This window comes from Pleuronectes platessa, chromosome 7 (assembly GCF_947347685.1).
Source record: "Pleuronectes platessa chromosome 7, fPlePla1.1, whole genome shotgun sequence".
Classification (NCBI taxonomy): Eukaryota; Metazoa; Chordata; class Actinopteri; order Pleuronectiformes; family Pleuronectidae; genus Pleuronectes; species Pleuronectes platessa.
In genome coordinates, this window is record NC_070632.1 from 20170568 (window position 1) to 20196157 (window position 25590).

At 41.2% G+C, this 25590-nt stretch overlaps 1 protein-coding gene across 1 annotated transcript in view; it reads right to left on the reverse strand.

The window, feature by feature from the left end:
• kcnq1.2 (potassium voltage-gated channel, KQT-like subfamily, member 1.2) overlaps positions 1-19513 on the reverse strand; it is a 164644-nt gene extending 145131 nt beyond the window's left edge. Inside the window, exons 1-6 of the mRNA XM_053427268.1 lie at positions 19056-19513; positions 9847-9937; positions 4847-4973; positions 4600-4678; positions 4391-4487; positions 2557-2697 (exon numbers count right to left, since the gene is read on the reverse strand). Of these exons, the coding sequence (XP_053283243.1) occupies positions 2557-2697; positions 4391-4487; positions 4600-4678; positions 4847-4973; positions 9847-9937; positions 19056-19513 (993 nt within the window). The remainder of the gene's footprint in view (positions 1-2556; positions 2698-4390; positions 4488-4599; positions 4679-4846; positions 4974-9846; positions 9938-19055) is intronic.
• Positions 19514-25590: the final 6077 nt, after the last annotated feature.

Sequence of the window (25590 nt, forward strand, 5' to 3'; positions counted from 1 at the left end):
GATCTGTTATGATGACTGTATTTTATCCAAAATGAAGCTGAAATATATGTGAAAATTGTGTGACTTGATTGCCATTGTCTTTTCATAATAAATCAAATGTTTGCTTGCGTTTAAAAAGTATTTTTCAAGTTACGTGTTTTTATTCTAACTTTATTCAAGAGCTTTACTTCTTTAAGAGTCTTGTATGGGCTGTTTCTGTAACTGGTTTCATGCAGTGGCACCATCCATAGCTTTATTATTACACCGGCTCCCATCAGAAGTAAAGCTCATGAGCCACAACAAGAGCGACACAATTTCATTTGTCATCACTACACCTGGCATTCCAGAAGCAGCGTGACTGCGAGGAGAAGAGCTGAAGCTGGAGCACAGGAAATTTGTCCAAGCAAAAAAATATCTGAGTGCAAGCGCACAATTTGAGCACAAGCACAGTAAACCTAAGCACAAGTGTGTGAGCTCTGGATTTGGAGAGATATCAAATCAAAAATGTGAATGTGGTTTCAAAAGTCCTGCTCTCAAACTGAAAGAGCCGGCTCTTGAATAAAGAACAGAAAACACCATATTAAACAGACAAAGATTGAAAACATCAGTAAGTGCAGAGCTCTCAGAGGTTTACCTCTGTAGTCTATAACGGGAGTTAAACAACAAAAGAAAAAGTTCATCAGCCATTCTGGGCCTCGGCTCCACGACCGTCAGCGGTGGCCGGAGCATTTCAAGCTCCTGCTCCTCAAAAGGGAATAAGATTCCCGACCACTAATCCTCGGAGAGTGTAGGAATTTGCCGGGGTGAGGCGGGAGTGGGGTGTGTGGGTGGCGTGGCGGGGGCAAACAAATGCCTCTTACATTTGCATGTACACCCACTCTGAAAGCCAAGCCAGTTCTGACACATTCAGAACCCACAGCAGTGGGTGTCTATGGGGTGTCACTGTGGTGCACTAACAAAGCGGCTGATGTAAGGTGAGATACTTAAAAAGGCTTTGGGAGTTTAAAAAAAGAAGAATAAGAAGGAGCAGAGGCAGGAGGGGTATGTGTGTGTGTGTGTGTGTGTGTGTGTGTGTGTGTGTGTGTGTGTGTGTGTGTGTGTGTGTGTGTGTGTGTGTGTGTGTGTGTGTGTGTGTGGGGGGGTGGAGTAGTGGGGGGTTGTGGTTAATCCCTCATCCACAAATCCGATGACTAAACAATGTCCTCCAGACCATCAGAGTGGAATGGTCTACTCAAAAACACCCCTCTCATTCAGACTGTAGGGTGGTGTGGCACAAACCTCTTCATGTCGACACAAAAGGTCACAGACCAGCTCTTTGAATATGTGCACGTCTGTATGCAAACAGAAACTAACCCTGTCCTGATCTGCATGCCTTGCACACTGTATGTGCGACTACACCCATTTCAAATTGTACATGATTCTCATTTTCCAAAATTTTGGTTTCCTCTTCAAAAAGGGACACTCATGAAGTTTGATTTGATTTCAAAACTCAAAGAAAAGGCAGGGAAGGTATATTAGAGTAAGAGAGGAATGGAGGATAGAAGAGAGGGAGAGTGAGAAGAGGAGGGGAAATGAATCATGGCGTTGGCTTGTCCTCCAGCTGTGCTCTGCACCTGCATGTCCGATAGAAGTAATAAGCAGTAGGAGAGCTTAGCATTGTCCAATCAGCGCTATCTCATTTTAGTAAGCGCGCACACACACACACACACACACAGACACCCACACAAACAGACACAAAGACACACACACACCTACTCACAAACCTGACCATGCTGCCTATTGTAGCAGCTATTGTAAGGCTCAGAAGTTTACAGTCTCAGTAAAACAAAAAGGTGCAAATCCCAGACCGTGATTCTTTTCTCGACAATGGGAACAGAGCAACACAAATAGGAGCGTTCCTTCCACTAGTGAGGAGCACTGTGACCCCTCTAACCTCCGTTACATAAAGGTAGTAATCCCACAATTAAAATTTTAATTAAGGGACCTGACACTTTATATTGGTGCTTTAAAAAGTGCTTTGAGCCAAGGAGCTCAGAGGTGAATGGTTTATTACCGTCTCTTTGTGGCGCACTGATCCCCTGCACAAGGCTGCCATAGGTTTCTCATTACTCTGCGCTTTTAATTCAAATGTTTAATTAACTGCTCTGGGAACCCGAGCCTCCGCTCACTGAAGGCGAAACCAGCTCCACTCACGAGAAACATCTACACACCTGCCCGTGTTTTGCAACAACATGTGCATGCTGCACGAACAAAACACAATGACGAGAACTTGGGGGGGAAAAAATGGTTTATAACTGGTCCAACTAGAGTGGCCACCCATCTCCATTTCTCCAGCTAAGACTCCACTTGAGTGCTCATTGTACATATAAGTTGTTACAGCTCTTCAGATAGAGGATTTGCACGGGATGGGGCCCATCAAGAATTTCAAGCTATGTTGGGGAATTCAAATAGCATTCAAGGATCCCAGTAATATATGCATAGCGAAATTCTGAAAATATGCTCATATAAAAACATCATTGAAAGACTAAACAACAAAGAATTACAACAGATTTATTTTTGCTTGATTGTCTGCCTTACCACGCCCCACCACAGGGCATCAGCGTAGCTGGAGAAGCCCGTCTTGCCCTCCTCATCCACAGCATCCTTCTCCGCCAAGTAGACAAAGTAGGACGAAAAGATCAGGCCCAGGAATCCGATGTACAGAGTCGTGATCAGCTCCTGGAAGAGAAAAACAGCCATAGTTGACTGAAACTTATGAGAGAGAACCAGGTATGAAGAGTATAACCTAAATATAAAATTTACATTTAACTCTGGTTTGCTCTGCCAAAGATGCAATGGACAACATCCGCTATCAGTGTTTCACGCTAAATCCCACATGTCTTTGTAAACTTTCCTGAATAAAGGTGACTCTTTAAGCTAAAATGTTTTAAAGTTGCTTTTAAGGGCAAGGCTTTTTAATTTGAACAACAATTAACATTTAACAACAAGGCAATTCAAAGGGCTTTTCATAATTATAAAGGCATCATGACTGTTGTAAAAAGAATATAAACCAAGAAAGAAATTAAATGAAAAAGAGTTGAATAGAGGACAAAAAAAGAATAGACAATATAATAAATAAAAGAGTGAACATAACTGTGCAGTGTAAGATATTTGTTATTTTGTGATGTAATATAAAAAGGATTTTTTTTAAAGAACTAAAGTCACAGCAGACCTGCAGCTCTCTGGGAGCTTGTTCAACATATGTGGAGCATCAAATCATAATGCTGGTTCTCCATGTAGTTTTGTCTCTGGGGACAGAAAGCAGACCTGTGGGGTCTCGGCGGCTCATAACGCAGCAGTAGATCAGAAATGTATTTTAAAGTGTTTTGACATAAATTATCGTATAGACAGAGAGCCAGTGTAAATTCTCAAAACTGGAGTGACATATGTGATCCACTTTATTGGTGTTAGTGAGGCATCGAGCAGCTGGATATTGAATCAACCTCGTCTTTCTAACTGATTTTGAGAGAAACCTGTAAACACATCATCACAGTCCTCAAGTCAGCTAGAGATAAATGCAGTTAAAGGGAACATTACAGTCATTTTAAATTAACCTGATGTGACATGTTGCTAGCTGTCCCTAACTCTATAAACCTAAGGTCAATAATGATGTGTATAGGGGCTGAGTTAAACATGACTTTTTGTAAAAAATATTACATTACATATGATGCTTCTTTAAAAGTGTCAGGGCAGAGAGTGAGCAACGTTTTCTGGCCTTTGTGCTCTTTTCTTTTAGAGCTATGGAGGGTTGAAACCCAAATGAATAGGACCCGTACTTCAATGAAAACCAGTGAGGAGCTCGACACATTTCCACTAAACAGAGCAGATCATTTGATAAAGTGGTCATCTCACAACAGGGAGGCGGCAACAAATCACCTTTGACCCGTCTTGGTTTCATCTTAGCGTTTTGTTTTCTTGACCTTTGCACGCGATCCTCAGCGGTCAGTTGTGTTCTTATGCATCAAAGAGACATGAGCGTCCGGTTTGACTCTAACCAAAGAACACGGTCGACTTCAGAGATTAAGAAAAGAACAGTACATCCTCTGACTTCACTGTCTGTCAGCCTGAGAAAATACTGCAAACAAATGGTGGGGCCAACCTTGACTCTCTTCTCCTTATGAAGCCTGGTCTCCTGTGGGTGATTTGTGCGCATGTGCATGTATTTCTGATTGAGCACATAGAATTAGTTAAACTGCATTTAGCTGTAACTATGGTATGGACTACGGCAGTTTATCTGTACAAGCAGCCTATAGTAGTAACTGCTGCTAAATAAAGCAACAGAACTGGTCGTTGTGATTTTAAAAAGTACCTAGAAACACGACCATACATTAACATACAGATAAGAGCAGCAGCCTGAGTACTTTCAACCCACCTGTCGATGAATGAAGACTACAGATCCCAGGAGCCGCCATGTTCCCCCCTGCCGATCCACGTGCAGCATGCGCAGGATCTGGAGGAACCGGATGCCCCTGCAACACACAACGCAACCTCATCTGTCTCATCATCATCTTCTGATCCACTGTCAGCTACTGTGCGTGAGAAAAATAATAAAACAATACGTAGTGAAAATAACTGTTGTACCTGATGGCAGACGTGGCAAAGACTTGGCCATTGGACCCGACACCGAGCACAATGATTGAGGCAATGACCACTATCAAATCTGTGAGAAGGAAAAGAGACACAGACAAAACAACAACAACAAATTTAGCCAGGGTTACAATCAGTTCAGTTTTAATGAAGCTGTGCACTAAAACAAAGCTGGAATGATTTTCATCTATGGGACAAATTCACGACATCAAATGGGAACAAAGAAAAATGCCAGGTGCACCTATGATTGATATGGGCTTCCTGATAAAGTGGAGGCGTCCTTTGATGCCTGAATATTTGTTGCGACAGCCTGCCGACCACAGCCGCACCACGTACTCCGTGCCAAAGAACAGCACCAGCACGATCTCCTGGGGAGCACAATGCAAAACAACATGAGCAAGGGTTACATTAATCCATCGGTACAGAGACAATCATTGCAGAACACATGCGGGACGAGGGGATGTGGAAGCAGATAAGGTATCATTTCTTAAAAACGCCGTGCCGTGTATTAAAACTCACCTAAAAGCATCGAGGCCATTTTAATCAATCATCAAGATTCACCATGCGATAGGAGAGGGTAATGAGAGGTGTGTGAGGCGGAGACAGAGAGACACTGAGGTGGTCTAGTTAGGACCAAGACCACCGAACCACCCAGGAGGAAAGATGGAGGTTGATAACAAGGCTGATGACAGCTCATATTAAGACAGGGTCAATGGCTAAGTGATGGAAGCCCCAGGATGAAATGCCATCGCACTGCCTGACAGATAAGAGGGGGAAATAATCAGCTTGGTTGTGGGAACACCTTAAGACAGATAAATATACTTGTTATGAAAAATCCACAAATGAAAGTTTAGGCCTGAGGTGTATAATCCTTCACACATAGACCTGTCGAGTCTCCACTATGTGCCACTGTGCATTGTGTTCTCCTTGAGCGTGCATGCATGTGTGTCCTCTCTGAACTAATTAAGTCCGTCCGACAGAGATCGCTTTCCTGGCCACCGCGTATCCATAATATTTGGCCACTATACTGTCTGTTCGAATCTGAGGCCGTGTGGGTGGCCATCTCGGTGATTGCTTGAACTGGCTGCTCCCTGACCGCTCCTTATATGAAACTTAATACCACGAGCCCTGCTGCAATAACACAGCGCCACACAGGCCCGAAAACAATGAGCTGCCAATCACACCAGACACGACTCAGGCAAGCTGAAGTGTCACTTTCGACTATCACAGGGAAAATGTGCTTTTGTGTATCTTAAGTTATAGTTTTTGCAACAGTGTAAAACAACTTTATTTTATACCAGTCTAATCAGGGTGATTATAGTGACAAGGCAGACAGAAGGACAGATCTGTTTTGATGCTTTTAACATTTGATGTATATATTAATACATATTCAATAACTAACCATTTTAAGAGCTTTAGATTTTGAACTTGAGACGTCTGGCGAGGAATTACTATATACTCATTAATCAACTCCATGAATTACTAATTGTCTGCCATTGAGTTAAAATACAAAGAGAGAGGGGGGGGGGAAAAGGAAGAAAAGAAGACGGAGACTGGCCAAAATGGTTCAATACACCTCTATAACATACCCTGATAATTAAGCTGAAATGGTTTCACTTCACAGAACAAAGTAGAAGGGCAGTTGGAGAGCTCAACCTCCGCAAAGGCTAACGCCCTAACACGCCACGTTAAAGAAAAGAGGGGGATGTTTTATGTTTAATGCGGATTCGCTCCAAAATAGAAAAGGGTCGTCCTTTGGCCCTGCCCCTTCCTCTCGAAAATATCATGGAAAATAAGTATTTTTTTAGTAATCATGCCGGATGAGTAACAGACAACCAAATGAAAACAAAAACATAACCCCCATGGCGGAGTTAATTCAAGAATCTTCACTAATGTTAAAAGTCACACTAAAACATCAGCACACACACGGTATAACACATATACTATTTTGCGCCGACTCCCACTTCGTCAAGCTTCAGTAATTATGACATCTGGGTCACATTTGAAAGTCAAAGGTACACATGAATTGGTGGAATTTGAGGGGATTAGTCAGAATAATTCCATAAAGTGGGTCACCCAGATGTTAGGGTGTTTTTTGTGTGTGTATCAGAAACTGGCGACACCATGTTTACTGAAAACAGCCGCCCGTTCACGCAGAGGTAATCTCATTCACAGAGCTGCGAGGGAATTACGGTATCAGATGAAAATGTGATTAGATTGCTTCATCCGTGTCCCGCGACACGGGAGATGCACGTAAACACAAACACGCACACAGTCACTCATCACATCTAGATTTACCTGAGCTTCACAAAGCTTCTGCAACTCGCGGATGTTCGACAATTCAGAGTAATAGCCTTGTTATTAATTTTGGATTCCAGACAATAGCATAAATCCCATTTAAATTGCACATGTTTCCTCGAAGGTCAGTTGTTTTATAATACCTTTATGATCACGTGGCAAAATCATCTCCACCTTGCAGGTACTGGTGCTGCTGATGTGGTTTTAGTAGGAATATGATCGTGGGTTTTGAACAATTAGTTTGGGTTTTCTGGCATAATAACCGAAATCAAATTAAAAGCTTCAGTATCACATGAGACAGGTGTCACTCATAAATAGGACTGGATTTCTCATAGAGCTTTTCGCTTTCGCTCAATCCTCCCTTAAGATTTCAATATATTTTGTGTTGGAAACTGAACTAAGTCTAAAGGTTTGACTCAATAAAAGATCAGACAGTCACAAAAACCACAAGAATTCACCCTGTAAATAAAAACTGCATATTTTGTGGTTATCAAAATTCTGGCACAGTTGGTCAAGGGGAAATTGTATATTAAGCATAGTGCTAAATGGAGGTTATTACAATCCTTAGGCATGACTATCCATATATATTGAAACTTAATGGAGATCTTGTGATCGTTTTTCTCCTAAGTGTTGGGTAGATTGGTGAACCACAAATATTCCTGTGAAAAGATTCCAATGAAAATTAAAAATTAAAGCCTTATGGTTGTCTGCCTCCACCTGCAGGTCACACAACTTATGGGTGTTAAGTAATGGCCAAAAACGTTCATCATGATGTCCCAACAAAACTGACTTTTGACCTTCTGTCATCATTTTTCCAAAGATACATTTGTCAGAATGAATATGTGACCTAATAATGGCACAAATCCTCAGTTATGATTATTAGTGTCACTACCTCATCCTCATCCTCGACGCAAAGTGAAGGTTTGTGCAAAATCTGAACAAAATCCAGAGGAAAATGGACAGAGGCAAAAAGACGGATGAAACGAAAACCGGATGAAAAACAGAAAATAGTTTGTGGAAAACTTTGCTAACTCAATGTTGGCCACTAGTATATGAAGAGAACAGTGTCATGATGGAGTAAAATGTTAAAAATACAACAAATTCAAGACTTTTGAAGACTTTAAAGACACCCTTCCCTATCTGAAGGGTGTTTAGCCTGAGGCATGGTTATGCAGCTACATACATGGCATAGGTCAGAAAAATAGCTTTTGAAAATATGGAAGCGTTGAACAATTCCGAGGCAGAAGAGAGAACAAAGACGAGATCCATGTGACACGTGTGTGTGTGCTTTTGTGTGTGTGTGTGTGTGTGTGTGCGTGCGTGCCTCCTGGCCAGCCTGGCTTTACTTTGGCAAGTGCCCTGAAGGCCAAATATCCTCAAGGACGAATGTCCCTCTCTGCCATTCAAAACAAGCAGAGTGTGACTCACGTATGTCAGATGACTCTGAAACTTTTTGCTGCTACCACCAGCCTACGCCACCATGACACCACTCGCACAGCTCCACCCCCTCAAACAAACACACACACCCACACACAATAAGGCATTATCTTATCTCGCAATTTATACTGAAGCCAAACCACGCATAAATATGTCCAAAGAAAACGATAATAAGCGGTAATGAATAAGGGAAATTCTTAATATTTTTCGTTATATCTTTGTGGGGCTGATAACTGCTGATATGTTTAGTAATGAAGCAGTAGAAAAAAGGTGTGGAAAGACGAGGGTGGACCCAGACACAGAAGAAAAGAAGGGAGAGGAATGGAGAAAGAGTTAGAGATAACGATGGAGAGTATTTGGCTCTTCCTGAGGATAAATAAATGAATAACTTTGATAGGAGGTCTTCAAAAGGCACTGGCCAAAACTTAACAGAACACAGTGTCCACTCTGTCCTCTGGTTGCCCCTGTGACTCAGGAGGTGGTAGATGTGTTTGTTCTTGTGTGTGTGTGTGTGTGTGTGTGTGCCCACGTCCCTCTGTGTGTGCGTCTGTGTAAACTGTGCACGAGTACGCGGTAGCTACATGTGTGTTTATGTGCACAGCGTGCTGGCAAGAGACAGATGACAGCAGCCGTAATTCTCTGGTACCTGTTGTAAGCCCTGGATTTATTGCGTCATTTAGGAGCTTTAACAGCCTAATAAGCCACAAAATAATCAATTTAGCAACAAGTATCAGCAAGTGGAGTCTGTGTGGAGCCATGTGCTTCTGCTAAAATAGTGACATCACAATAGATTTCAAATCAAGAGGATGAAATATTTGTGCACAATGTTGCTTACCATCAGGTGTTTTGGGTGAATGAAATACAAGCTGCGGACTACCTTTTTAATAACTGCAATATATCAGTCTTTTTAACATCTTTGTGCTGAGGTGTAAGATGGCGGGTAAGACCCGACCCAACCAAGATCTACTGTCTCCATCATGTGGACACAGCTGGGTACTGCAGTAAAGCAGAAACAGGCGCGTGTCTCTTTTTTCTGTGTTTTAGAAATTATCACTTTAATAAGAGAAACATGATTTTTACACCAAAAAATGATGTGTTATTGTTAGTTTGCATCGCCGAATTCTATCAGCAGAGCAGCGATAACTCCTATAAAACAGATGTGTCACCATTTTTAAATAATGGATTAAATGTTAGATTCACACAGTAAAAGTTAACAGAACACAAGGTGATTTCTTCAAAGGTTTATTTTAGGGCCTGATAACCTTTAAAACCAAAGAAATGTCATTTCATATAGGTGTATCCAGAAAAAATAAGCAAATAATTGTCATTCAGAAGCTGAAACAAAATGAGGATCTTTGGCTTCTTCACTTCAGCATGGATGACTTAATAATTCTTTATAATTGAAACTATTACTTGTTTTCCATCAACTTGTGGGTTTGTCTGCTTTGCACGATTATGATTATGGATTTGAGCCTGTTGGAGAATGAGCACAATGAAAGTACTCACCATCCAGAAGAGGCTTCCAGTGGCGAAGTCTGCGTATTGCTCTATAGTTGACAAGACACTGAAGATGAGACACACCAGGACCATGACGAAGCTGTGGAGAGGGACAGCGATGTTAGTCAGCATCACTCACTCTGTCACTAATGGCATTTCACAAAGTAGAAATATGTGATTGCTGTTTATAGATATACAATTATTTATTACTTTAAATTTTATGAACAAAACTATAAAGACATCAATCACTTAATTTGTTTTCAACACATCGAAATAGAAATTACTGGAAAAATCATTGAATCAAAGAAATATAAAATCATAAATGTTTAGAATATTTAGAAAAGAATGGGTGCTGGGACTACGATACATTTTTCCTCATTATGATAATAAATGTTAAAACAAAATGCTTTTAATACGTTATATATAGTTTATTTATATCTCTATGGGGACAGTAAGTTTGTCAGATACAAACAAGCCGTATTACTTTTCTGCCCCAAATAAGTGTGAAGGTACTTTATGTCTGTTTCTCTTTTAGTCATCAAACTGCTTCTATTAACTCTGAACAAGATGTTTATTCGTCCTCTAGCAACAGAGAAATATTCCGATGAGACCGTCCATCTGTTTGTGTACATGGTCCACATGTCCCTCACGAGGGGGACATCCCCGACCAGCACACCTACTGTCCATGAAGGCGAGTGCAAAAGAAGAGGAAGGGGGGAGAGGAAGGACTGATGTGGGGAGGAAGGTCAGGCTGCAACAAATGAACATTTACATTATGTATTAATATTATGATATCTATTTATCAATTATACACACAATTATAGCCCGACATGTGAACGTGTGTACTTTGTCACACATGCATTAACTTGTGTCATCATATGCATAAACAAGCCTACGCACTGTACACAAACACACACATACTTATAAACACTGTATGATGTATATCGTATGACCTCAAGCCAAAGAACACTTTCCCCTTCTCTAATTTACCAGTTTATATGAGTGTGTGCGTGTGCGTGTGTGTGTGTTTCAATGTTAAGATATTTTTATTTATCATATATTTTATTATTATATTTACTTCAACCATTGCACTGTTCATTCACTTAGTAACTCATTCAGGATTTTTTGAGAAGCTCATGAGGGGCCTTTGCTTTTTTCCCTGAGCCGACAGGAGCAGAATCAGTGCTGCCTGAAATAATCCTTGGGACACACACACATCTTTTAAGTGGTTTTACATGAGGTTTGCACCATCATCACGATCAAGCTCACTTTAAAAACAGACAGCAGTTATGAGGCTGTGGACCACAAGCAGGATTACATGTCATATGTTTGAAGGGTTATGTAAATATCTGTTGTTTATTATTATTCATGTGCCATAAAATAATGCAGAGAAACATGTACAGTATAGATTACGGCAGGGATGAACTGGATGAACTTGCACATGTGGATTTTGTAGTGGTCCCACTGGAGCTCTGATCAACTATGTCAGAAAAAGGTGCTTTTTCGTATTTACTGAATCTCGCACCCCCTTGAGGCCTACTTGTGTACATGACGTGATCCAGATAATTTATGAAAAAATAATTAAATGGTGTGTGTTGCCTCAAAAATATCAAATATCTGGTTTTTCGGGAAAATAACTATGAGTCACACTCGGTTGAGGGAGGAAACAACTCCTGAGGGAGGATTCCCTTTACACATGGACTCTGACACATTGGCCAGATGGGACAAAGATTTTACTCAATGGAGGATTACTTCTCACTACACCACCCCCACCCGGACCCAAAATCACACACACACACACACACACACACATAGCTCCATCTCTTGAATGCTGCTTCAAACACAAATCCAGGCAAAATAAAGAGGCATTGGAACACAATGTTCTAAGCGTATTTATGGACCTATAAGGAACCCATTCATTGACAGGAGGGTGAGCTGAAAACATAATCCCCTGAGATTCAGTATAGGGTCATGAACTTTCCTTTTTTTTTACCAGAGTGAGGCACAGACTCAACCCAGGGTGGTAGTAAGTGAGTGAGGGGGCTATCTGGGTTTGCTCCTCTCTTTGCTCTGCATTAGTGGACAGCAGCATGTCTTGCACTGGCGATGGTTGAGCTTTCAGCTTTCTAATCAGCCAGTCACATCTCGGGATGTTGGATTGATACTTGAGGTAGCCAATGAGCTTCCACGGCTTGACACTCCTCTGTGTAATGTCCCCGCCATATGGGACTGAAGGATTTGAGATGTGCATGTCAACTCAAAAGTGGGCTTAAAGGTACAGTGTGTACGATTTAGGTGAAACAAAGCTCTCGGAACTCAATTGCATTGCAAGTCTTCATAGAAAATGTATTTTAAAAAACGGACATTCTCTAGTCTAAAAGAATAGCAGATACGATGCAAACAAACCTGATCGGATCACAAAGTGATGGAAAATCCATCTATCCATCCATCCATCCATTTTCTATATTGTCTATCCTCTTAAGGGACACAGGTCATGGGGGGAGCTGGAGCCAATCCCAGGTGACATTGGGTGAGAGGCGGGGTACACTCTGGACGGGTCGCCAGGACGCAGGGACAAGATACAGAAACAAACCATTTACACTCACATTCACACCTACGACCAATTCGTTTCTAATGTACCTAACCTCAAACGGCCTGTGGGAGGACACTGGAGTAGAAAACCAATGCAAACACGGGGAGAACTTGGAAACTCCTCACAGAAAGGTTAGGGTTAGCCGAAAACCTACTTGCTGTGAGGCAACAGCAAGGACCAGCGCAGCACCATGACTATAAATCTGTGTCAATGTTGGCCATTGTATATTCACTGATCTGATAAAAACATTCTTCTAATATGTTGATACTCTGCTTTCAGGCAGTGGCATTAACAGTCTCTTGGGAAGAAAGAGAGCAGACAGACGAGGGAAGGTAAAGTCCACTCAAAACCCATTTCCCTTGTGTTGAAATGAGATCATCCTATTAGGATGAGCATAAATATGATGTTATGGCCATGTAGGTCACCGACAAGGTCCAGTAATCTGTGTTCCCTTCAGTACATGGAGCTATGGCATTTGTTTGGTTTTGAATGGATAACCTTGTACTGCAATATCCCAGAAATACTGTACCAACAGAGGGCTAAAGGTCAGAATAACACGATAGGTCATCCGGAACTCGTCTGCAGCCAGTTCTCTATTTCATGTAGCTCATTGGAGGATCATGACTGTAGAATATTCTCTAGTTAAAATCTAAATGGCCTAAATGGTCATTAAAGGAGGAAAAGCAAGCATTGAGGTTACTAGGTCAAATATATCATAAGAAACAGTTGAAGTTAAGTCGTTATCTCGATTCGAAGGTAGTGGTGGTTTGTGTAAATTACCAAAATTGCCAGGTTTCATGGTCTGTGAATTAGAAGGTTTGACGAATAAATTGAACTAATATTCCTTGAAACATAAAAGCCAGATTGAGATTCAACAAAACATTATAAATCATACAGTTTAGTCAGGCTGTGTACAGATCATAGCTGGTTTGAGTGATTTAGTATTTGCCTAATGTCATATTCCAAAGCGCTCTGCATTGAAACCTGGGGAGGTGTCTGCTGCAGACAGGACTGTGTCACTCACAACCATTAGCCAAACCTTATTTAGCCAGGCCCAAACCTCTGAGATCTGATTAAAATAAAACAGCTGGGGGCTTTAGTGAGTATTACTGACTGCAGAGCCACACCAACTCCATCCACTGGAACTAAGGCAATATGAGCTTAGAAAACACCACCTAAATACTTGTCCGACTTACGGGATGTAGACTGCAGGTCTACACAATTGAGTGCATATTGCAGGCAGCACTCTGCTCCCCTTCTGCTTTCAGCCTGTTACAGATTCCAAAAGTATGTCTGCTATTAGAAACAGTGACATGAAAACACACTGAAAATGGCATGTTTGGGTGACGTGGATCGTGCCATCGCACAGTCGACATAAGTCTTTCACGGACGTTTGTGGTTATTTCTTTAGTCTCCTTCCAGACGTGCAAATGACAAACAAAAACCTCCATTTGACCAACTTCTAAAACGTTGTACTGCTTTTGACTGTTTCATAACTTAATCCATGAAAAGATCGAACAGTCCGCTCATTCAACATGTCACACATTCACATTTGGTACCAGCTTACAAGGTGTAAATTTGTAGATTCCATCCATTGCAAACTCTCATAAACAGTGAATCAAATCAAATTCCTACATTTGTGTTAGGCCTTTCTTATAAAAATGTAGGCGAGTCAACCAGAGCATCAGATCAAGTATTTTATTGAGATGGACAATTCAACCGACCCAGGACCACCTCCTGACCCTCTTTACCTGAACCCACACATCTAACACTGACCCCCACACAACAAGAACTATGTAGCACAGTGTGACAACATGCAACTCTTTGAAACCTGACAAGCCTCTCTACTGTCTTCTCCTTAAAACGATGAGGAACTATCCAACATCATGTTTACATCCAAAACAACCCGGCCTCACAAGACATGCTAATCAGTAAGGAAAGACTGGTGATCATGCTAACTAGCCCATTTTCTATAAAATTTACATTATTACCACAGAATTAAATAAAGATTGCATAGTTAAAAGTAGGCTACACAAATTGTCTTTTTTAGTTTTCAGTGTCAGATCTGGCTCCACTAACCTTCACCCTTATAACTCACTTTCTTCACACCTAGAAAAATTCACTGACAGTGGCAGTCATGTTTTTTTTTTTACACAAACACCTGATCAAAGCCCCGCCCTCAGCAAAGGCTCCGCCCAGTATCCCTGCCAATCTTTTTTCGACAGTTTTTTTAAAAATCTTATTAAAACACTGAAACAAAATCCTTCATTTTGAATGTCCTGCCACTTACTCGTCAATACTCTATCGAAAATTATGTAATACATTTACAAATAAAATGCTGGCAGTAAAGCAATTGTTACCACTGTATACTTTATGTGCGCTCCCATACAAAATATGTTTGTGTTTTGTGACCTAAAGTTCTTTATGTTAACATATTTGTAAAACACTAAGGTTTTTCTGGGGCTAAACACGTCTCCATTCTGAGGCGGCTCCCTGGACATTACATGAAAAACTTTAACTGTTTAACAGTAACTTCAATAAAAACCCTGCAAATTGACCTGGACATCCGTGCTCGCTCTTTCCCGACCCCCCCCGACCCCCCGTCCACATCCCATGTACAGAGGAGCTTAGCCTGGATTACACGACATCAGCCACCAGCCCGCAAACGTAAATATTCCATCCTCGCTAAGCTATGATCTTGTCCAGAAAATACTTGGAAAATAAATGTAAATCTTGTTAAAGGTTAAAGGTCAGGATGAATGTAAAGAGAAAAGCCTGGGGGAGGTATCAGACAACAGCAACAGTGTCATTCAGAACCAATGACTTCAGCAGATGTATGTCACATTCACAGCATCAGTAACATGCAGCTGTCAAATCATAATTCCCTAAGCTTCATTTATACACCATTGTAAAGTAAACATTACAATAGGGAATCACGTATCAGCCACTTATTCCTTTTTTTTAGGTCACATGGACTCGTGCGTCATATACGACATAATAAAACCTTTCAGGTAGAAAAGTATTTTTTCATGATTTGAATCATCTGCCCTTTATTAAAAAAAAATTATAAACATATTTTTAACATGTAAAGCTCATTTACTCTAAATCATTATACACAGAGGCCTCACACTTGATACGGACTGGTTAAACAAGTCTGTCAATATATAGGATTCATGACTGCGGACTTTCCTACTGGCATTTCAGTCCAAATCAGTCAGTAATCTTGTAAGCAGGTATCGAACAAGAGTTTTCCCTCCTGCTATGTCTACATAGATGCAGAGGGAAGTCTGGAGACTATAGACTTTTCGATAATCTGCCCAGATGTAAAAATACACAACAGAACCAAGTTCTCCTGACAACGTCTGGCCCACTTCCTTTTCACGAGGATAAAATTATTTTTATGTGGCAAAGTGGTTCTAATGACGACACAGTGAAAAAGACCTTTACCAGAGAATAGCATCTTGATTAAAAACATGAATAATTATAAAACAATTAAGGATTTTGCTTTTAACAGGCTGAATGTCATGCCCATGTTTTCCTGTTTTAACCGGAACATTTATGGTTCAAATTTACTTTTGTACCTCACCGCGCTGTAAGAAACTGAACTTTTAGTAGGATGAGAGGACCAGGATGTATGGCTGTAATCTGCCTGAACTATCGGAAGGTTGTTATGACGATATAAATGTTCATTCCCTTCGGTTATGTAAAGGACTCAGAGGGAGCGGCCCAAACGTGAAGGCGCTCATGGCCCCAGGTTGCCTGTGTGCTGGTGAGTCGGCAAGCCATTGCATAAGACCCTTTTCGGACACATGTCCACGTATGCTGTACCGAGGCCAAGGGATTTCTATCCACTCTGTTTAACTCTGTCGTCATTAGTGTGGTATATGCGCTTTAATGTTTGTGCTTCTGTCTGTTTACTCTGGGGTTAGACAGATATGACACTTAATATACATATGTATTTTTTCATCCACCATCCGGTGTTTTTATAGGATGGAGAATGTTCCTTGAAGATAACTTAATAATATAAAACTATACCTACTCTGCCTGCAACTGTGTTTGCATTCGTTACAGCGAAAAAAGCAGATTTTTAAGGTTAACCGTTAAGGTTATAGGTTTAGGCCACAGGTAGGGTTGAGAGTAGATTAAAGTTAGTTTAAGGGTTATGGTTAGGGTAACGTCAAGGTAAGTTAAATTAAGGTTTAGGGGTTAGGGTCACCTGGAAAATAAATGCAAGACCTGTGATAAAGTGCTTCTGTGTGTGTGTGTGTTTGTGTGTGTGTGTGTGCGTGTGTGTGTGTTTTTGTTTGTGTGCGTGTGTGTATGTGCGTGTGTGTGTCACCATAGCCGAACACAGAGCAGGCCAATTAAGGCTGTCATGAGCGCTGCCTTTATCCGTCCCTTCTCCCCTGCCAATCTCTAAAGACGCCAGGGAAAGAGATGGCCACCAGCAATCGCCAAGTAAGAGTTACTTAAAGGAGTGTCAGCAGGGATCAGTCAGAGGGGTTTAATATTAAATGAAGGAAAGGCTCGGGTTCTCCCTCCTCTGTGATGGGAGAACATTAGAGCCTCAATTACTGCTGGGACAGATTGGATCAGCAATGTGAGGCTCAAAAACACAATCTCTGTTTCCATTCACCTGTGACTGTCAGAGGTAGGATTTTAATTGAGACACTTATTTTGCGGCTCTTCATGCAACAAGTCAAACGGACTGGGCTCGAACATGTTGGCCGTATCTGTTACTTTTAATGGCTGACGTATTTAATTCATTAAATCAGATGAATGCAACTGAGCCAAAGCACTAGAGGGGGATCAGTGTGTTTCTATGATGGGGGATTTGGAGGAACAGGACCCTTCAGAGCTTGGAGACATAGAGATTGTTTTGCATTATTGTGATTATTTACAACAGGGTCCCTGTCTGAGGTCAACTGAGACACAACATGTATATGGGGTCTGCCTCTCAGCTGATTAATGATGCAGATTAGAATGTGTTAATACACCTGCAGCAATACACACACACACACACGCACAACTTGCATTCCGCTGCTCTATCTGAATCTGTTTGATTTGCACTGGATTCTTAAATTCACTGACTTTACACCATATCTACACTCAACACATTGATTTTAACCAAACTAAACAGGCGTATGTGGAGCTATAGTCCACTGTGGTTGCAGGGGCGGGGCACAGCCGAATAATTCCTTAAAACACTGAGCTTTGTTTTATTGATTCTGTCACAATCTACAAATGGAAACGCAATAAATCTGCTTTGACTCAATGTGTGATTCAGCTGAATGCAGACAGAGTTCAGCGGAGGCCTTTCGAATGAACTTCTATTATTATCATTCATATTTTCATCTAATCTGGTGCAAATCCATGTGCTGACGGCTTACTATGACATCTGGGACTAAACTGTGGGACACTTCAGAGATCATGAAAGATGCTTTAGTCACATGTTCAGGGGTATTCTCTGACGTGACGTTTAAAAAAAACTAAAGCTACAATAAAGTGATATAATGCACTTATTGCAGGACAATTGTTTTTCCCCTGAATTAAATATTTTAATCTTTCCAGCATCATTTTATTGTCCCAGACAGTGATGTCTGTATGAATTTGCTTCGATAAAAATTTTCATATCTTTGATATTCAATGTGCTGAACCCATTTGACTGGAAAGCTACACTAGCACAGGGTAGTATTAAGGTTTCTATTTACCTTTGATTGCTAAATATATTACTTAGATATTAAGAAATCGCTATCCATGAATAAGCTGGTAGGATATAATCTTTAAGTTTTAACCATTAATTAGTGTTTATTATTTCACCTATATGTACTAAATACATGTCTTACTAATGAAGTCAAATGAAACATGTTGTATAAATTACTTGATTTCTACTGAATAAAACTCAATTTATAGTATACTTTCCCATCATAACGCCATGCTGTAACACACGGTCCAAACATATGAACACCAACGAAGGAGAGACTGTGTTCCTAAGAGGGGGTTAATAACATGATTGGTGTGGGTTATGTCTTAACTGGGGGTCAGTGTGCTGCTGGGCGGGTCAGGTTTGCAGCATCGAGAAGGCAGCCCCATGCTTCATGCATGAGGCGGCTGATTTATTGACAGTAAGGAAGACCAGAGAGGAGCCGGAGCTCATCAGGGCCAGAGGTGTGGTTGACCAGATCACCGCGGGACTAGATGTAATTAAAGAGAGAGGGAGCTGAAGAAGAGACATCGTGTAGGCCTGTGTCCCCTGAGACAGATACTCAACTTGTTTTGCTGAATTTATAACAGCTTTTAGCGCTGATATGAAAGTTAAATCATCGGGATTAGATTGACTTATTTTCCTGGAATTTGTACATTGATGCATCAGATCTCATAAAAGGTTTTTGTTTCTTTTTTAACTTGGTCTTTTTCAAGGTTCTTTTGCATTGTGTTGACAGAGACAGTTTCCCCTTAGCGCTCCTAATTGTGTGTATTCACTATTATTCAGCCCAATGTTCTTAGCACCATCTTGTCAGCCTCTATGGCTCTCTGTCAGCATAGTTTCTAATTCTGCCCTGCTCCCAAACTGACCTGAGGTCTGCACTGAAATCATTATACACTGAAACAGACAGGTACTCACACAAGGAAGTGGTAGAGGAAGCATTTCAGCCCAGCAGGTCTCTCTAGGAAGTTGTAAACATCCCCCTGCATGCTAGTATTGATGTACGGGCTCTGGAAATCCTTTTGGTGATGATGCATCCAGCTCGAACGAGGGAGAGGTAGTGGGACGGAGGTGGTCGAGGGCAGGTTGTGTAACATCTGCAACGCTGGGTCCTTTGTGTCTGCTCCGTTATTCACCGCTGCGGGGTCCAGTTCCATTGAAACAGGAGAGAAGTGGCTTCTGCCAGGTTCAGGAGCCCGTTGGGCAGTAGTGCCCGTCATGGCTGCGTGGTCAGCGTCCATCTCCTGGTCGAAGCTGAGGCTGTTGCTGGCGTATCCATTGGGACTGCAACTTATGAAGGAGCTCCCCATTCTGCTGCCATAGTCACGCTGCACGTGGCATGTCATGTGGAAGGAGTGCGCCCGTTTCTCCCCCATGTTGCCAGGTTGGGGATGGTCAAGGGAGGCTTGAGAGTCCTGGATGGTTGTTGAGGTTCTGACCAAGGTCCTAGGAAGAAGGGTAGAGCCCCGCAGAATTAGACACCGAGCTCGGCATGGCCAGCTACCCGCTGCAGACACGAGCTCTCACTGCTGAGCTGCATTTGTGTCCATACCTGCCGTGAAAGAGGTGAAATGAGTCAAAGCGAGACTGACAACAAGCCTCCCCATCTAACAGTGACACTTTACCACCAGCATAATAAATATAAATCATTACCTACTAGGTTTTGTTTTCATCATTCTTTGTATGTTAGTTAGCAGGATTAAGCATAAACTACTGATCACATTTCCATGAAAATTCTGTGGAGGGGTGGGACATGGCCCAAGGAAGCTATCGTTACATTTTTCGAGCAGATCTAATTAAATGGGCGGGCATATTTTTTTACTTTCTATGTAGTGTTTCCCACAGAATGAATTCAGTCTAAGGTGATAGCTCGGGTATGAAGATCGCTCTCACGTTCAACAGATTCCAAATGAGAGCGAGAACTGCATAGCATGCCTGGTACATGCAAAACTTCAGCTGTCTGCACTGACAGTAAAAACTTTATGGACAAGTCCGTAAGTGATCATGCAGCTACTAGCGCCACAGATAGGAGTGCACACATGTATACAATTCAACAATGGAGCAAAACACCATGTTAAAGATCTTTTAGGTTATTATGAGACGTGTAAGAAGATTGTTGGTTCATTATGAAACTGTAGTGGGAGAGGTTCAAATTCTAGTTGTGTTTTTCACATTGTGCTTTTTTCAAGATAATTTTGACAGTAAAAAGTATTTCCAATGCAAAAAGGAAATTGATAGCAGAAAGCTTTGACATAGTCACTGTTACTGGAAATGTTTGTCTCTTTTTTAAACGATCTAAATGCAGACAATGAAGCCATTTGAACTCTGTGACTTGTCCGTAGACATCTGGCACAATGCAGAAAAGATCAAACTTACATCACAACTGTCACCAGATTAGAATCTGACTAATACTAACGATGGCTCCCTCAGCATGATACTTTTGAAATGATCCTCTACATGGATCAGTGACCTGTTGTTCTTTGCTCTCAGATGCCAATTAGGGCTTGTCATTGTGTAACAGTCCTACTTCTAGTGTGTGCAGCACCACAGTGTGTTTTTGAAGCTATATCTGCCATTTGTGAGTAATGTAAATCATAATGACATTCTAGGAACTTTCTGCAAATGTTATGGGCTATTACACTGTGACCTTTGAACATAATAAAAACACCTACAAGTACGCAATATTCACAGTGCAGAATCATGCTTGAGTTAACGTGGCAGCGACAGGTCAGCAACACAAGTCCATTTCCACACGAGGACTTTCTAGCTGCATCCTGTTGCATTGTCCCTGATGGATGTCAAAACCGGCCTGATGTCCATCCCAGCTAGAGAAGGTAAAGCAAATGCATAGCAGGCACTCTGACAACATTCAAAGAAATTGAATCCAGCATATGTTTGCCAGCCTATACCAGGTTATGTTTTTATGCCTCCCTGTTTGTTTGTTGGTTTCTTGCTGTGATTGTAAGTAAAACTGCTAAAAAATTTCTGAATGGATTTCCATCCTCAGGAACCCGTTAAATTGCGGCGTGAAACCAGGATTTTCTCTCTGTTTAATATTGTGAAAAGGGATGTTTTTCATTGCGAAAGGGGACAGAAAGTTAACTAGTGCCCTTCTAGTTTCACATATTATTATTATTATGGTTATTGTTATTGTTATTATTATTGTCGTTGTTTTTGTTGCTGTTGTTGTTGTTGATGATGTTGTTGTTGTTATTTACAGTCAGAGCATAAAGACAAGCAGTATTAAAAGATTGTCTGTGAGTTCAGGTGATTAGTTCACTTATTATACATGTATCTCGTGCAAATCCAGAACACACCCTCAAATATTCTATGTAATATAAACTAGTCTGGATGGAAGGACAGTTTTAAATGTCAGGTTCAAGCTCCTTAATTCCTTTGGGACTGACAGTATGTTTTATTAATAAGTGTATCAATGGTAAGCATGCTGCTCCCTGTGCCAGGTAGAGTGATGGATGTGATAGATGTGATAGATGGTCGGATGTCACCTAAATGGATCGGGAAAAGGTCATCATGGGACAAGAGAGGAGGACTACTTGTAGGCAGCAGGCGCCCCCGTCATGTCTGTCCTCAGCTGTGTGGAAACTGATGACAGCAGCCACATGCAATGCTGTCTCCCTGAAGATAGAGTTTCGAGCTGTAGAGCTGCTCACACAATGAAGTGTCACACATGCACAGGCTGCTGCACTGCAGGGGGCAGGACTCTACGGTTACAGGCGTGTATGACTTTCCGTTCAACTGAACCGACCTCAGCACCATGGCACACGAATTACGTGACAGCATCTGGGTTCAAATAAAATTAACAACATCTGGCTTCTTTTTCCTGAACTTAACTGAGTGAAATCAGACCCAAAAACCCCAAAGCAAGCACAGGTTATAGTCTGTTTAAATGTTGAGTCAATATTTGACTCGATGAAGCGCTTTGGTTCCAGGCTGAGACCTCAGAGATTCACACAACAAACTGAAATGTCAAACATCTTACCTTTAACTCCAAATGCGCGTCTCAAGCTGTCATCGGCGGTAAACACACAATGTACAATAATCCCTGAGGCCAGGCAACAAGTCCCTCTTACTTCTTATCTTTCCATGAGAACATTTACAGTCATAAATAAACTTGAGTTATCTCCCAGCGCTAGAAAACACAGGTAACATGGAGAGAGCAGCTCTGGCAGCAGCCTGCAGATCCTGAGTCTGAGAGGAGCATCGCTGCCCGGGCCAGGACACGTGATGCGTTCAGGACACGTCGAAAAGTGGATGGATGGATGGATAGATAGATAGATATAATTAGTATTTCAATGTTATTTTAAAATATGTATTAATGTGTATATATTTCTTCCCACAGGCCACCATTCTGATGAACACTTCTTGCTGCATTTTATAAATCAATACACATCCTGCAAGCTGATAATAATATATTATACATAGTCAATAATAAAATGTTCATATCCATCACATTTATGCATATATATCCTGTATTTATTTGTTCAACTTATTTGCTATTTTTTTTTTTATTCACCTTCATCTCTATGTGTGTGAGAGCATTGCTAAAATGGAGTCAAATTCCTTGTATCTGTACACATACCGTTAACTCTGATTCGGTCTATCATTCTGAATATGATATATAATGTATAATAAATCAAATGTGATTCAAAATGGGAAGTGTTTCTATGCCACGTCCCAATTATTTAGGTTATTGTACATTTACTTTGCATGAAAAAAGGGGAAAATGTGGTCATTCAAAAATGTATATTGGGTAGATCAAATAATTATTAAGGATCCAGAGAGTATGCATTTGAGGACAGATATAACCTTAAATTATATTAATGTGACACGACCTAGACTTTTGGATCGTATATCATTTAAGAATAAAGTTGAGTTTAGTCATTGATAGACACCTGGAGTCAAGTCGAAGGCCAAAGTTCAAAGGCCCAGGGCCCCCTAACAGGTTAATCCAGCTGTTCACCTTGGCATTGTTTTTCTTCTTACTGTGTTTGAACATGTGTAATATTACAACAAGGGCCACATGGGTGTGTAAACCAAGACAATTGTATATGAGTCCATTATATTACTTGACAAGAGTAAACAACTCTTTTTACCCCTATGAAAAACATGCTGGCAAGTTTTTGTAGAAGATGGCTGCTGGCCAACCACAGCACAAAAACAAAAACGGCAAACTTCTCGTCCATGCAAACTTACCCCACATGCAGACTCTTCTCTTTTATTCAATAGGCTCAGTTCATGCAATTTAAAAAAAGGAATTTCCACCTGCTTCCCCTCATGTAGTGATCTCCAGTAGTGAACAATCAGTAGAATAACATCGCAGAAAACTTCAACTTTCAACTGTGTTCAAACCGGTTCCAACTGAAAACAAGACCATGCTTATACCTCTCTGTTACGTTACTGTGGGTGTGTTTCCATGTGGCAGGCTGTCGCCACAGGGCACTGTTTGTTTGTATTGTTAAAGTGATATTTTACGAGGGTACCCGAACGCACCACATGTTTCAAGCCCTCAGCAGCTGGCGGACAGAGAGAAGCTGCTCACACGTGGATGGAGAGAATTCACCACTGGACGTACAGATGGAGAAGGGACGAAACTATGTCTCGTCTTCCAATTAATTGGCCTTTTGAGGGCTTTAACATGCTCAAATTCTTACCAAAATTTGCAGAAAAATAGAAAGTGATGAAAATGTATGTATTCTTGAGGAATTTTCAGTGTGCGTTGTAAAATGGCTCAACGGTGCCCCTCGAGACCCCTTGAACACTTTCACATTGACCGATCTTCACAAAAATCGAAACACAGATGTTTCATGACCAGACAAACAAAAAAGTCAGGTGCAATTTGTGCATTTTCTTCCTGTGCTTAGTTTCTCAAGGAAATCAGCAGGTAATCCAAAAATATATTAAAAAATATATATAAAATTAAATATAAAATTAAACATAAAATTAAATATAAAAACAATTAAATTTAATTGAATTGAGAAAAAAAATACTGCGCGCACATCCTGCTCAGAACCAAACTGCGCAGAAGCCCATTGCGCACATCCTGCGCAGAAATTGCGCATATAATATGTTTTTCCCTGTTTTTATATTTAATTAATTTAAATTGACATGGTTTAAGATATTTTGCAATTAATAGGAGATTGAAATCCTGCCAATTTTAAGAGTTCAGTATATTGCCGGCATGAAACTGGGAAAGAGTAGGGATTGAACCCGTGACATTCTTGTTGGAGAACGATCACCTTACCAACTATGCCACCCCACCTCATGATTCCTGTGAGGAACTAAGCATACTAAGAAGATGGACAAATGTAACGCCGGGTTCACACCGGATGATGAAGCGACGCTGAACCGCCAGGCATCGCTAATAATATCAACCGTTGATCAAGTAGTATTCAAGCATATACTTACTTGTTTCTCCAACATTAATAAACAGCGTCCCAACATTTGTCTTTTTTTGGTGTTGCCTTTATACAACATGTTCCGAGGATCATACAGCTCACTCTACTTCTCCACTTCAATTATTAATTTAATATCATACATGTTGAAGAACATCTCCGCTGTTTCCTCCGTTACATGTCGGGTGTCGACGGTAAATTACGTATTCTCCACTCAAGCCTATGTGGAGAATACGTAGCCCTTTTGGGCCTTTTTGGGGGGAAAATAAAAATTCCCAGCATAAAAACTACATCTCCATGACCTCCTGAGAGTTTTTCTACCTATCTAAACCTCTCTTCTACATCTACCTTTAACACACATGCACAGGGGAAAACTACTGGCAGTTTCTAGCCCCAAGCCGGTTTCAAGGTTCCCCTCATCACCTTTATTTTATTTTAGACATATTTTTCTTATTTTAAATATTTTTCTCGATATTCAAGAGTAATCTGGAAAGCCGTCGCGGACCACCAGGGGGCCGCGGACCCCTGGTTGAAAACCCCTGATTTATCATATCATATAAAATATGTCATCAATATCGTTTAAAATAATTTTCCCGTGTGTTTCCTGGCGCGATACACTCGCGTCAAGCGCAAAAAATAGACTCTAAGCCAAAACGATCGCTGCACGGCGCTAGGCAGCCTTGGCGCAGCGCGGCGCGTTCCCCTCCGGTGTGACCCGCACAAAGGTTTAACAGGGGGGTGGATGGGAGCCAGCTGTTATTTAATAAGGCTTGGCTCTGCGCTTACGCGTCGCTTTGGCGTCGCTTCCGCGTGAACCCGGCGTAAGACTGTCCATGTCTTGTCACTGCAAGATAGAGGAGCTATATAAAGACCCAAATGACTGGAGTAAACTTGAGATCAGAGGCCCCTGGAGATCGGTGCAGTTTCCCCCTGTCCACTGTTGCCAATCCATGTATCTCCCATCGACTGTATATATAGAGGTATCTCCACAATCGTTTTACCTGTAGGAGGCGCTAAACACACACTAAATTAAACCCTTC